Source organism: Nicotiana sylvestris, chromosome 3, assembly GCF_000393655.2.
Source record: "Nicotiana sylvestris chromosome 3, ASM39365v2, whole genome shotgun sequence".
NCBI lineage: Eukaryota > Viridiplantae > Streptophyta > Magnoliopsida > Solanales > Solanaceae > Nicotiana > Nicotiana sylvestris.
In genome coordinates, this window is record NC_091059.1 from 115,203,763 (window position 1) to 115,216,656 (window position 12,894).

Sequence of the window (12,894 nt, forward strand, 5' to 3'; positions counted from 1 at the left end):
TTAGTTATTATGGGTTTTATGTTATTCCACAATTCAGTTTTAGCTTGTATGTAGCTTAATTGTTTCTGTTATTAAAATTGACTAATGTTGTTTTTAAGAATCCTGTAACGATGGCTTGCCTAACAAGTGAAATGTTAGGCACCATCACGGTCCCGAAGGTGGAAATTCCGGGTCATGACACTTTATCGGCATGACAAAGTAGAGAAAATGTTCCTTAAGATGATCAAAATGTGATTCACCTACATAAAGAATTGCATGATCATGGGCAAGCAAATGCCGAGTTGACCATCGCGATGCATCAATTAGCCAAGGCTCAACTTCAACAAGTGCAAGGTCCTAAGCAAGTCAATGCAATGGAGGGAGTTAATATGATGGTAAACAAGAGAAGGCAAAAGGGTCCTCAAGTGCAAAACCGTGCGGGACATTATGTTCAAGAAGATAGTGGGTTTGATCAAGATGAATCTTACAATGAACAAGAAGAGCAACTTCCAAGGGCAAAGAAACAATTCTCAAGGCCCGAATCAACAACAATGGAGACCTCATGATAATCAAGGGAATTGGAAGTCTAGTAATCAAGGTAATTGGAATGGTGGTAACAACCAAGGGAATTGGAACAATCAAAACAATCAAGGTAATTGGAATGGTCAAAATAACCAAGGCAATAGTCAAGGATATTGGAGAGAAAACAACAAAGGGGGATGGAATATTAACCAAGGCAATTGGGCATCGGGTTTTCAAAAGCCCCCGATGTATTAACAACCGAGCAACTCTCCTCCTTATCCTTCCCATGGTCCAAGCTCTTCCAACAATGAGATGGGATGAATTGAGAACATGTTCAAAAAAATGATGGAGAAGAATGCCGACTCCAATGCTCAACTACCCTCTCATAACACTTCAATTCATAATTTGGAAGTTCAATTGGGGCAAATCTCACAAACTTTAAACACTCTTCCTAAGCGGGCACTACCAAGTGACGAGGTAGTGAACCCAAAGGGTGGGAACAACACGGGACATGCCATGACAGTTACTACAAGGATTGGAAAAGGTGGGGACGCAACCACCTCAAGACAAAGGAAAATTGTGGATGATGAGCAAGTGGTACATGAAGATGAGATTCCAAACAATGAGGTGCACGCAAATGATGAAGTGAGGATCGATATTGATGACAATGTGTAGGAGACTCGAGAAGAAGTGAACCTGTCTAGGGAGCACATTGATGACATACTGAAACCGGTAGTGCCAAAAGCTAAGGCACTAATGCCAAGTCCTCCTCCTCCATATCATCAAAGTCTTGCCAAGCAAAATGGCGAGATCCAATTCAAAAAGTTTGTTGACATGATGAAGAGTCTGTCTATTAATGTGCCATTAGTTGAGGCTTTGGAGCAAATACCGGGTTACGCAAAGTTCATAAAGGACTTGATGACAAAGAAGAGGTCGATGAAGTGTGAAACTATAAAGATGACACATCAAGTGAGTGCAATTGTGCACTCAATGGCTCCCAAATTGGAAGATTCCGGTACTTTCACAATCCCTTGTACCATTGGAAGTGCTGACTTTGCAAAAGCTCTTTGTGATCTTGGGGCAAGTATAAATTTGATGCCCTATTTGGTTTTCAAGACTTTAGGAATTGGGCAACCAAGACCCACATCTATGAGATTACAAATGGGGGATCGTACTATGAAGAGACCGTTGGGTATAATTGATGATGTTTTGGTTCGTGTTGATAAATTCATTCTCCCGACGGATTTTGTTATTCTTGATTGTGAGGTTGATTATGAGGTGCCAATCATTCTTGGGAGACCTTTCCTTGCTACGGGGAAGTCTCTAGTTGATGTGGAAGCCGAAGAACTTACATTCCGGATTAGTGATGAAAAGGTGGTTTTCCATGTGTGCAAGTCTATGAGGCAACCCAATAGCAATGAGGTATGCTCTTTCGTGGACTTGGTGATCAATGTGATCATTGATCAAACAAGTGCCATGATGAATGTTGATGATACTTTGGAGGCCGTATTGCTCAATTGTGACGATAAAGAAATGGAGTGTTACGTGGAATGTGTGAACTCTTTGCAAGGGATGGAGTCGTACACTTATGTGCGCCGCAAATTGTCCTTGGATCTTGAGAATAGAACCACTTCTCCAACAAAGTCTTCAATTGAGGAGCCTCCGGTCTTGGAGTTGAAGCCATTCCCTCCACATCTTCGGTATGAATTTCTTGGCCCTTCTTCTACTTTACCGGTTATTATTTCCTCTTATTTGACTAACGTGCAAGTAGATTCCACATTGGCGGTGCTATAAAAGAGGAAGAAAGCTATTTAATGGACTTTGGCAGATATTCGGGGAATAATCCCCGCATTTTGCATGCATAGGATTCATTTGGGGGAAGGTGCCAAACCATCTATTGAACATCAAAGGAGACTCAATGAATCCATACAGGAGGGTGTCAAGAAGGAGATCATCAAGTGGTTAGATGTCGGGGTTGTTTACCCCATTTCTGATAGTTCGTGGACTTTTCTGGTGCAATGTGTCCAAAGAAAGGGGGCATGATGGGTGGCTACCAATGACAAGAACGAGTTGATTCCTATAAGAACGATGACCAGGTGGAGAGTGTGTATGGACTATTGCAAGCTAAAAAAAGTCACAAGGAAGGATCATTTCCCACTTCCTTTCCTAGATCAAATGCTTGATAGATTGGCCGACCGTGCTCTCTATTGTTTCCTTGATGGGTTTACCAGCTACAATCAAATTCTTATTGCTCCGGAGAATCAAAAGAAAACTACTCTCACATGTCCTTATGGTACTTTCACATTCGCGTGGTTGCCATTTGGGTTGTGCAATACACCAACGACTTTCAAAGGTGTATGATGGATATCTTCATGGACATGGTGGAGGATTTCCTTGAAGTCTTCAAGGATGACTTTTCGGTGGTCGGGAATTCTTTTGATAATTGTCTAGCTAACATGGACAAGGTGTTGGCAAGATGTGAAGAACGAACTTGGTGCTTAATTGGGATAAGTGTCATTTCATGGTTGAGGAAGGCATTGTCCTTAGCCACAAGATTTCAAAGAATGACATTGAAGTCGACAAGGCAAAGATTGAGGTGATTTCTAAACTTCCACCTCCAACTTTAGTCAAAGGCGTGCGGAGTTTCTTAGGCCACACGGGATTTTACCAGCGTTTCATCAAGGATTTCTCTAAAGTGGTAAACCGGTGTGCAAGCTTTTGAAGTGATATGCCAAGTTTCATTTCAATGATGATTGCATGAGAAGCTTTGAGTTGCTAAACCTCAAGTTGACTACTACTCCCATCATCACCGCTCCGAATTGGAGTGTTCCTTTTGAGTTTATGTGCGATGCAAGTGATGTAGCGGTAGGGGCTGTTTTGGGGCAACGTATCAACAAGATCTTTCATCCGGTTTATTATGCAGGCAAGACCATGAATAGTGCCCAAGTCAACTATACCGTTACAGAAAAGAGATCCTTGCCATTTTGTTTTCTATTGAGAAGTTTCACCCATACTTGATGGGTGCAAAAGTGATTGTTCATACGGATCATGCGGCACTTCGCTATCTTATAAGCAAGAAAGATTCCAGAGCCCGTTTGATGAGATGGGTACTTTTGTTGCAAGAGTTTGATATAGACATCCAAGATCAAAAAGGAAGTGAAAACCAAGTGACAGAGCACTTATCTCATTTGGAGGAGGAGGGGAGGCCACACGATGGCCTTGAAATCAATGACTCCTTACCCGATGAGCAACTCTTAGCTATTTTAATGAAAATGGTACCTTGGTTCGCGGATCTAGCTAACTATCTTGTGATTAGCTGAAATTCTTGGGGCTTGTCATTCTTCGCCTTATGGTGGTCACCATGGTGGAGAAAGAACGACAACCAAAGTGTTAAGTTGAAGTTTCTATTGGCCCACTCTCTACAAGAATGCAAGTGAACTTGTCAAGTGTTGTGATGAATGTCAAAGGGCCGGTAGAATCTCAAAGAAAAATGAAATGCCCCATACCACCATCTTGGAGATTGATATTTTTGATGTGTGGGGTATTGATTTCATTGGTCCTTTTGTGAGCTCTTGTGGAAACACCTACATCTTGGACACGGTTGATTATGTGTCCACATGGGTTGAGGATGTTGCTTTGCCCAATAATAAAGCGAGAATTGTGGTGGCATTTTTGAAGAAAAACATCTTTACAATATTTGGTACTCCAAGGGCTATCATAAATTATGGAGGTTCATATTTTTGCAACAAACCTCTCGATACCTTACTCACCAAGTATGGTGTCACTCATAAAGTGACGACCCCCTATCATCCTCAAGTAAGTGGTCAAGTGGAAGTATCCAACCGGGAGAGAAAGAGTATCTTGTCAAAACAATGAATACCAATCGGACGAATTGGTCAAAGAAACTTGATAATGCTTTATGGGCTTATAAGGCGGCAAACAAAACACTGATTGGGATGTCTCCATACTGGTTGATGTTCAGGAAAGCTTGTCATCTTCCGGTGGAACTTGAGCACAAGGCGATATGGGCTTTGAAAAAGTTGAATCTTGAGTGGGATATCGCCGCCAACTTAAGGGTGGCACAATTGAATGAGCTAGATGAGTTATGTTACCATGCATATACAAGTTCTTACTTATACAAGGAAAAGATGACGTACCTCCATGACAAGTACATTCGGAACAAGGAGTTTAAAGAAGGTGATCTTGTGTTGTTGTTCAATTCTCGGTTACGGATGTTTCTGGGAAAGTTAAAGTCTAAATGGAGTGGCCCATTTGAGGTTGAGAGTGTGACACCCTTTGTTACGCTGGACTTGAAAAATAAAAATAATGAAGTGCTTAGAGTCAATGGTCATCGGGTGAAGCATTATCTGAGAAAAGTTGATGATGACCACGTCATGGCGGTTCTTCATTTCAAGTGATGATGGTAATATATGTCATGCCGTGATGCTAAATCAGGCTCTTCTTGGGAGGCAACACATGTGTCTTTTTCTTTTCTTTTTTTCTTCTTCTTTAGATAGGTCTTGCTTTGTGCTACTGGTTTTGAAGTGTGTGCAGGAATAAGTGTGCTTTGCAGGGACTGTGTTCAAGAAAAAAATGTCTAAGTATGGAAATTGTGCCGACCGCACAAATTTGAGTGCCACAGCAGAAAGAGATCTGCGGCTGCACAATTCTTATGCAGACCATACAGTTAGAGATCCTAAATTTCAAACTCTCTGAAGTTTTCCTGTTAGAGAAATGGCCAAAATGCGACCGCACAAGGAAATGTGCGGTCTGCACCAAATTCTACAGTCGCACCCACTAATGTGTGAACCGCAGATCGACAATGGTAAAAGTGGTAACAGGTAAGGAGTGCGGACCGCACACAAAATTGTGCAGCCGCACTCAGCTCGTGAATCCTTGCCCTAACCGGTCACCTATAAATAGTTCCTCCTCACCACTGTTCAAACTTTACACTCACTGAACATTTGACACTAAGGAAAGCATAGTGCACTCAAATGTTTCAAATATCTCACACTCATTTCATCCTATTTGATTCTTCCTTGCATCACTATGTTACTGATATTTTCAATCCATCTTTAGATTTTTTAATTTTCTTAATTTTTGTTCATAGTTGGTTTGGTTATTTTGAGGCCTAATGTCAAATTCATTATCATGAGTGCTTAAAATTGTGTGGGTAACTTCCTATTTGCTAATTGGGGGATGTGTAAACTGTGTATCATGACTAAATTGTCAATACCATGTCAAATTTGTGCTTGAATGAAAAATCCCTAAGTTAATTGTCGCGTGTTTTTGAATTGTGCGGTCCAGAGATCATTAGGCTAGGCTAATTGTTGTGCATTGATTGTGAAGACCGCACACAAAATTGTGCGGTCCGCAGAAATTGAACCGCGGCTGGAGAAAAGTGTGTGCGGCTGCAGATTCTCTGACTTTAGAGAGATGACATGTTTTGAGCTTGCATTGTGGGCGGCACTCAAAATTGTGCGGTCTGCATTTCTATTGTGCGGTTGCACTTGAAATTGTGAGGACCGCAGAATGACCATTGCGCCCCACTTCAAAATTGTGCAGTCCGCATAAACCCATCTACGGACGCACTTAAATGTACAGGCCGCACTTCCCCCATCCTGCATACTGTTTTATCTACAACTATATGATACTCCGAACTTTAACTATAACTGATTCTCATTGCTATGTATTGCAGAAAATGGTTAGATCAAGGGGATGAGGTGATACATCCAAAGGGAGGGGTGAACCCTCCCGAGGCCGAGGCAAGGGTACCCTACCACTCTCCGTGCAAAGAGTGATATCCAAAAAGGGAACCACCGGGAGAGGTAGGGCTACAGAGCCCTCTGAATCAAGTTCGTATGTCCTGTCTAGGGAAGCATCAGAGGGCAACTCTATGGTAGAGCATCTTGATGCCCAATCTCAGCCACAACAGCTTCAAGGGAAATTCCAACTCTGTGACGAGCCTTCCACCTCAGAAAGTACTTCTGAGGGTTTGGAAGATGACGTCAAGGTTCATAGCCCTCATCTACTCATGCCCCCGTCGCACTAGTTACAGTTAATGATGATGATGTTATTCCGGATGACGGTCGAGGGGGTGATACCCATGTTGTCGGCCTTGAGGTGTCGAAGAAGAAAGAAGTCTGGGAAGATAGTTTTTTGAGTCTGACTGCATTTAACATGTTCCGAGAGTGGCAGCCTCAAAGATCGCTCACACTTGAGCGTCAATTTGTTTTGAAGGACTTGGATAGATACAATCCGAATGTGGAAAGACAGTTTTGCGAGAGAAAATGGTGGACATGGTTAACCCAAATCGTGGTGGATGCCAAGGATCACTTAGTCCGGGAATTATATACCAATGTGGCGCATATCAAGAAGATGACTAAGGTGACTAAAGGAGGAACCCAAAAGTCAGATTTGATCAAACCTCACTTAACACTTATTTGGGGCTCGAGGATGTGAAGTCAGTGCAGTACTTGGATATGTTTGATGTGGTTGACGCAGCTCGCCCAAGGCAAGCCGAGATTTTGGCAGCTCCAGGACCACTACCACCATGGATCGCAGTAGGGTTTCCTATTTGGCGGAACACCCTCAACTTTGAAACAAAAGGGTGGTAGACCTTTGTGTCTAGTAGAATAGACCCAAGCCAGAAAGAGAACAATCTACCAATCCCAAGGGCAGTTCTTGTAGCCTCCATCATGGCTGGGTACCCCATTCAATATGGGTGCCATTATGTCGGTCAACATGTCATTGGTTGATAGGCAGGGTGATAACTCCTACCCATATCCTAACACCATCACAAAGTATATTACAGATGCGGGGGTGGAGTCAAAGTCATTTGACACAAAGTTTAGGGTAAAGAAGCCCTTCACATGGTACTCTCTAAAGGACCCAAGGAACCTGAAGAACAAGGGTAAGTCGACTACTATTGTAGGCCATTCAGATGAGCTAGGGCAATCAGCATCAGTTCCTTCATCTTCTACTTATCCACTTTTGGCATTGCGAGTCTCCCAGCGAGTCTCAACAACTAGATGCAGATAGCTACTGCAAAGATGTCTGACCTATCCAGTGTTGTTGCAGCCCTGACATCTACCCCCGCTCCCCAGATTCCTCCGATAGTGGAGGATACTTTGAAGAAGATTTTGGAGAACCAGAAGACCATCATGGACACCTTGGTGGTACATGGTACAACAATTGAGGAGCTTGCGAAGCAGATAAAGAAGATGAGGAAATCCCAAGCGTCGAAGAAATCAATTGACAGGTTGGCACGAGAGGTGACCAAGATAGCAACTGCTGGGCACATCCCATTTGATTTGCTGATGGAGACAGCTCGAGCAACACTAGCAGCACCAGCAGACCCAACAACACCATCAACATTAGTGGCACCAGCTGGCCAGTCTGAGGAGACAGACCTCGCTGCCCACACTACTGAGGCGGTGCGACAGATGTTCACCAACCCAGCTACTCCCCGAGCAGAGGATGATGAGATCCAGTTGGAAGAGCCTGAGGGTGGTGACGTTTCTATGGACATAGAGATGTCCAAGACTACATAGGGAGTCCTCTCTACTCTTTCCCTTCCTTGTTTTTATTTCTTTAAGCATTGGGGACAATGTGTATTCTTATTCGGGGAGGTGGAGTTTATTTGATTTTATGACATTTGACATTGTCCTGTAACAACCGATAACATTTTCCTTTCCTTTTTATTTATGAACATATTTTTCTCGCTCTCTATTGATGTATATATTTTCTTTCTTCCTCTCTCATCTTGTATATTCATTTATGCTTTCAATAGTTTACTTTATAGCTTCTTTATTTTGTTTTTTTAGTAGTCAATATTTTGTCTAATAGCTTCTTAGTTACTTTAATAGCTTCTTTTTAATTTAGTAGTTTATTTTTATGTTTAAGTGATCAATAAGCCTTTGGTTTTCTTAATGCCACGGTTCATCCCAAAGGTGATTTTTGTGTGAACCGGGTGACTCTTCCTAACGATGGATGACATGGCAACCTTCTTAAGGGATTGAGTCAGTTTTTGATGCTTAGGTAATAATAGTAGTAATAATGAATAAGAGGAACTAATTGAGTAAAACTAGAAGAATAAAGCATGCTTCACTTGGTACCAACACACTTAACTACGAGCTTATGATTAAAAACAAGTTGTTGGAAAGAAATAGCTCTAGTTAGTGACCTTTTGACTCTTATGTTAACTTAAGTAATCATCGGGTGGTTTAGTTGAACTATTAGTGATATTCAAGTTAGAATATGGTTGTTGTGGGCCCTCGACTCTATCATCTTTAACAATCCAGTTGTGTGAGAGGTGAGATATTTTATTGCAATTCCAATTACCCGCGCGAATAGTCTAGAACGTGCTCCGAATGTGTTTCTAGGCGAAATTCTATGTTTTGCATGGCTTGAGAAGTGATTGCAAGCTCTCCTTGACCCGTTTTGAAATTTTCCATATCCTACCAATGTTATTACCCTATTCATCCCCTTTGAACCTAAAACCTTTCTCATTTGATAATCATGTTACAAGCCTTTACCCGTTTTGCAGTGACCCTCTCTTGGCACCTGAGCTTTCCTTAACACTCTTAAGAAATAATTGGCTAAAACATAAGTTTGGGGGAAAGACGAGGAGTTTGAAAGTGGTATCAAGGTACAAAAACCAGGCACAGAAGCTCAAGTGCGGACCGCAGATTTCTGTCTACGGTCGCAGAATGTTAAGGAAAATCAATGATGTGCCTTAGAATTTTGGCACTTTTGATACCAATTACATAGACTTTAGTTCGTATTTTAAAGAATTTTTAGTTAATTATTATGAAGTTTTGGTATTTTTTAGTGCACGAGACTTGAAGAACCAAAAAGATGGAAAAGAAGTCAAAAATCCATAAAAGGGCAGAAATGCAGCAGGTCTGCGACAACAGAAGTAATATGCGGACTGCAAACACACCACAGACTGAAGCAGTTCTTTTAGGCACTAAAGAGAAGATTATGCGTTCCATTATGGGGTTTCATAACACTTCTTCGGATCGCATAATGACCGCACAATTGCAACTGGAAATTTTGCTTAACACTTTTGCGATGAAGTCTGTGGTCGCATAATTGCGATGCTAACCGCAGAACTGGAATGTGATGGAGAACTAGGATTCAAGACCTGCAATTATGCTATGCATGTTTCAATTATGCGGACCGCATATTGGTCTGCGACCAGTATGCGGTTGCAGAAGGGCTCTGCATGTGCAATTTTGTCCAATCTTGACCCCGACTTTTAGTGCACTATAAATAGATTTACTAGGTTTTTTGTGGGTCATTGAGTATGAAAAAGAGACCACATTGAAGGCATTCAATACGCCAATATTTTGGAAGCTTTTGAAGAGAGAATATTGTACCTTTGTAAGCTTTACGACTTTATTTATTGCTTTTTATTTGTATTGTAGTATGAGTAGCTAGTTTTAAATACTAATGTTGTGGACCCTAAATGGGTGTAATGTTAATGTGTGTTTAACATTGAATATATATATAATGGTTGGTTGATATTTATTCATTTCTTATGCTTTATTTATTGTTGGTGGTTGCAAACATTGACTCGTTCTATTTTACTCTATCATTAATTAGAAAAGTGGGTTAGGGTTTGGTAGAAACGAATATCAAGAACTCAAGGTTTTAAACCTTATTTAATGGAAATGCTTAGGAATAAGTAGGTTCTACTTGGCATAAATTGATTGTTCTTAATTGCAACTCTTTTATATTTAGGAATATCATAATGAGAAAATACTACCCAACTATTGGGAAATATTGAATAGTCATTTAGAAACCATTTGCATATCAACGGACCTCACATTAGAAATATATCATATTAACACCGATATCATTACATTTCATTGATGGGGACATAACCTTTTTTTCCTTAGCCGTAAAATTTCGGCACTTTTGATACCAATTACATAGACTTTAGTTTGTCTTTCAAAGCATTTTTAGTTAATTCTTATGAAGTTTTGGTATTTTGTAGTGCACGAGACTTGAAGAACCAAAAAGATGGAAAAGAAGTCAAAAATCCATAAAAGGGCAGAAATGCAACAGGGTTGCGACCGCAGAAGTGTGGTGCGGACCGCAAACCCACCGCAGACTGAAGCAGTTCTTTTGGGCACTGAAGAGAAGATTATGCGTTCCATTATGTTGTTACATAACGCTTCTGTGGACCGCGTAATGATCGCACAATTGTAACTAGAAATTTGGCTTAACACTTTTGCGATGAAGTCTGTGGTCGCATAATTGGTATGCTGACCGCAGAACCGGAATTCGATGGAGAACTGGGCTTCAAGACCTGCAATTATGCGACGCATGTTTCAATAATGCGAACCACATAACCAGTATGCGGTCGTAGAAGGGCTCTGCGAGGGAAATTTTGTTCAATCTTGACCCCGACCTATAGTCCACTATAAATAGATTTACTAGGGGTTTTGTGGGTCATTGAGTCTAAAAAAGAGACCACATTGAAGGAATTCAATACACCATTAGTTTGGAAGCTTTTGAAGAGAGAATCTTTTACCTTTGTAAGCTTTATAACTTTATTTATTGCTTTGTTTTTGTATTCTAGTAGGAGTGGCTAGTTTTAAATACTAATGTTGTAGATCCTAAATGGGTATAGTGTTAATAGGTGTTTAACATTGAATATATATATATAATGGTTGGTTGATATTCATTTATTTCTTTTGCTTTATTTACTGTTGGTGGTTGCAAACATTGACTCATTCCATTTTGCTCTATCTTTAATTGAAAAATTGGGTTAGGGTTTGGTAGAAGTGAATATCAAGAACTCAAGACTTTAAACCTTGTTTAATAGAATCACACAGGAATAAGTGAGTTCTGCTTGGCATAAATTGGTTATTTTTAATTGTAACTCTTTTATATTTGGGAAAATCATAAAGAGAAAATACAGTCCAACTATTGGAAAATATTAGGTAGTCATTTAGAAACCATCTGCATATCAAAGGACCTTCCATTAGAAATATATAATATTAACATCGATAGCATTACAATTCACTGATGGGGACACAACCTTGGTTTCCTTAATCAAATTAATAACAATAACAATAACAAACCCAGTATGTTCCCAACAGGTGGGGTCTGGGGAGGGTAGTGTGTACGCAAACCTTACCCCTACCTAATGAAGGTAGAGAGGCTCTTTCCAATAGACCCTCGGCTCAGGAAGGGTAAGAAGAAGAAGAGGAAAGCAAGGAAGGGAGAAAGAAGGAAAAGAAAAGAAAAAGGGAGAGATAAAGGATAAGTAATACCAAATAATAGCAACAGGGAATACAATACTTGAGGCGAAAAGAACCACATAACGTACTAAGAATATAAGAATATGAAAGGATATACATGCTACTAAGACTATCGATGAACAACTAAAAACTACCCACTAACCTTCTACCTTAATCCTCAACCTCCACACCCTCTTATCCAGGGTCATGTCCTCAGTGAGCTGAAGCAGCGCCTTGTCCTGTCTAATCACCTCTCCCTAGTACTTCTTAGTTCTACCTCGACCTCATCACAATCTCTCAATGGCCAACCTCTCGCACCTCCTAACATGAGCATCAATGCTTCTTCTCTTAACATGCCCGAACCATCTCAGCCTCGACTCCCACATCTTGTCCTCCACAGAGGCTACTCCCACTTAGTATCTTGTTAATCCGCAATTATATCATTCTCTTTTTAAGTTAAAGGAATAGTGTTACGACTTAAGTCAAGTTTCACACTATTGACGTAACCTTTTCACACCTATTCCCTATGGGATTAGATCCCAACCTTGTTGGGTTATTATATTTGACACCAACCCCATTACACTATTTATTTAAGTGTAATTTGAACGTATCAAATTTTGGCGTCATTGCTAGGGAATACGGTTTTGAAATTACTATTTAGTGTGTTTTTACTTTACGTCTTCTTCTACTCCTTCACACTCTGCGTGCTTTGCGTGGTGTTATTAGGTAAACATGGTCGAGTACGATAAAGAGAACCCTTTTGCAAATATAGATGAGTATATTGAAGATACAAATGCTAGTGTCCCTCCAAGAGTTGATGCTGCTACCTTCAAGGTGGAACACGGTCTAATCCTGATGCTCAAAGCAAAGGGGGTTTTCAGAAATTCCACCGATGATGATCTGACACAACATCTCAGAAACGTCTTGGGTATGTGCGCGATGCTCAAGAAGAATAACGTCTCAGATGATGCTCTAAGGCTGAGGGTGTTCAATTATTCACTGGCTGGAGAGGCAAGGAAATTGATCCAAAATCTACCACCAAACTCCATTTATTCTTGGCCTAAACTCGTCCGAGCTTTCCTAGCTAAATGATTCCCGCAAAGCAAGAAGTCTGAGCTCCGGGATAAAATTTTCTTTT

General features: G+C 40.8%; 3 protein-coding genes across 3 annotated transcripts; all 3 read left to right on the forward strand.

The window, feature by feature from the left end:
- The first annotated feature begins 843 nt into the window (after positions 1 to 843).
- On the forward strand, positions 844 to 2,295 carry LOC138887873 (uncharacterized). Its single transcript, XM_070169664.1, has 3 exons — positions 844 to 1,128; positions 1,177 to 1,470; positions 1,618 to 2,295. Exons 1-3 carry the CDS (start codon positions 844 to 846, stop codon positions 2,293 to 2,295), a joined length of 1,257 nt encoding a protein of 418 aa, XP_070025765.1.
- A 566-nt stretch (positions 2,296 to 2,861) lies between these two features.
- On the forward strand, positions 2,862 to 3,821 carry LOC138887874 (uncharacterized). Its single transcript, XM_070169665.1, has 2 exons — positions 2,862 to 3,097; positions 3,467 to 3,821. The coding sequence occupies exons 1-2, from the start codon at positions 2,862 to 2,864 to the stop codon at positions 3,819 to 3,821; spliced, it is 591 nt and encodes a 196-aa protein (XP_070025766.1).
- Positions 3,822 to 4,373: 552 nt separating this feature from the next.
- On the forward strand, positions 4,374 to 4,919 carry LOC138887875 (uncharacterized). The gene has a single exon (XM_070169666.1). The coding sequence runs from the start codon at positions 4,374 to 4,376 to the stop codon at positions 4,917 to 4,919; it is 546 nt and encodes a 181-aa protein (XP_070025767.1).
- The last annotated feature ends 7,975 nt before the right edge of the window (positions 4,920 to 12,894 follow it).

Excerpts from the sequence above, each read along its gene's own strand:
- LOC138887873 (XM_070169664.1), top strand. The coding sequence starts at position 844 with ATGATGGAGAAGAATGCCGACTCCAATGCTCAACTACCCTCTCATAAC. Across the intron at positions 1,129-1,176 it reads ATGAGATTCCAAACAATGAG|GAGACTCGAGAAGAAGTGAA; the intron begins GTGCACGCAAAT and ends GACAATGTGTAG. Across the intron at positions 1,471-1,617 it reads CTATAAAGATGACACATCAA|ACTTTAGGAATTGGGCAACC; the intron begins GTGAGTGCAATT and ends TTGGTTTTCAAG.
- LOC138887875 (XM_070169666.1), top strand. The coding sequence starts at position 4,374 with ATGAATACCAATCGGACGAATTGGTCAAAGAAACTTGATAATGCTTTA.
- LOC138887874 (XM_070169665.1), top strand. The coding sequence starts at position 2,862 with ATGGATATCTTCATGGACATGGTGGAGGATTTCCTTGAAGTCTTCAAG. Across the intron at positions 3,098-3,466 it reads TCGACAAGGCAAAGATTGAG|AAAAGAGATCCTTGCCATTT; the intron begins GTGATTTCTAAA and ends ATACCGTTACAG.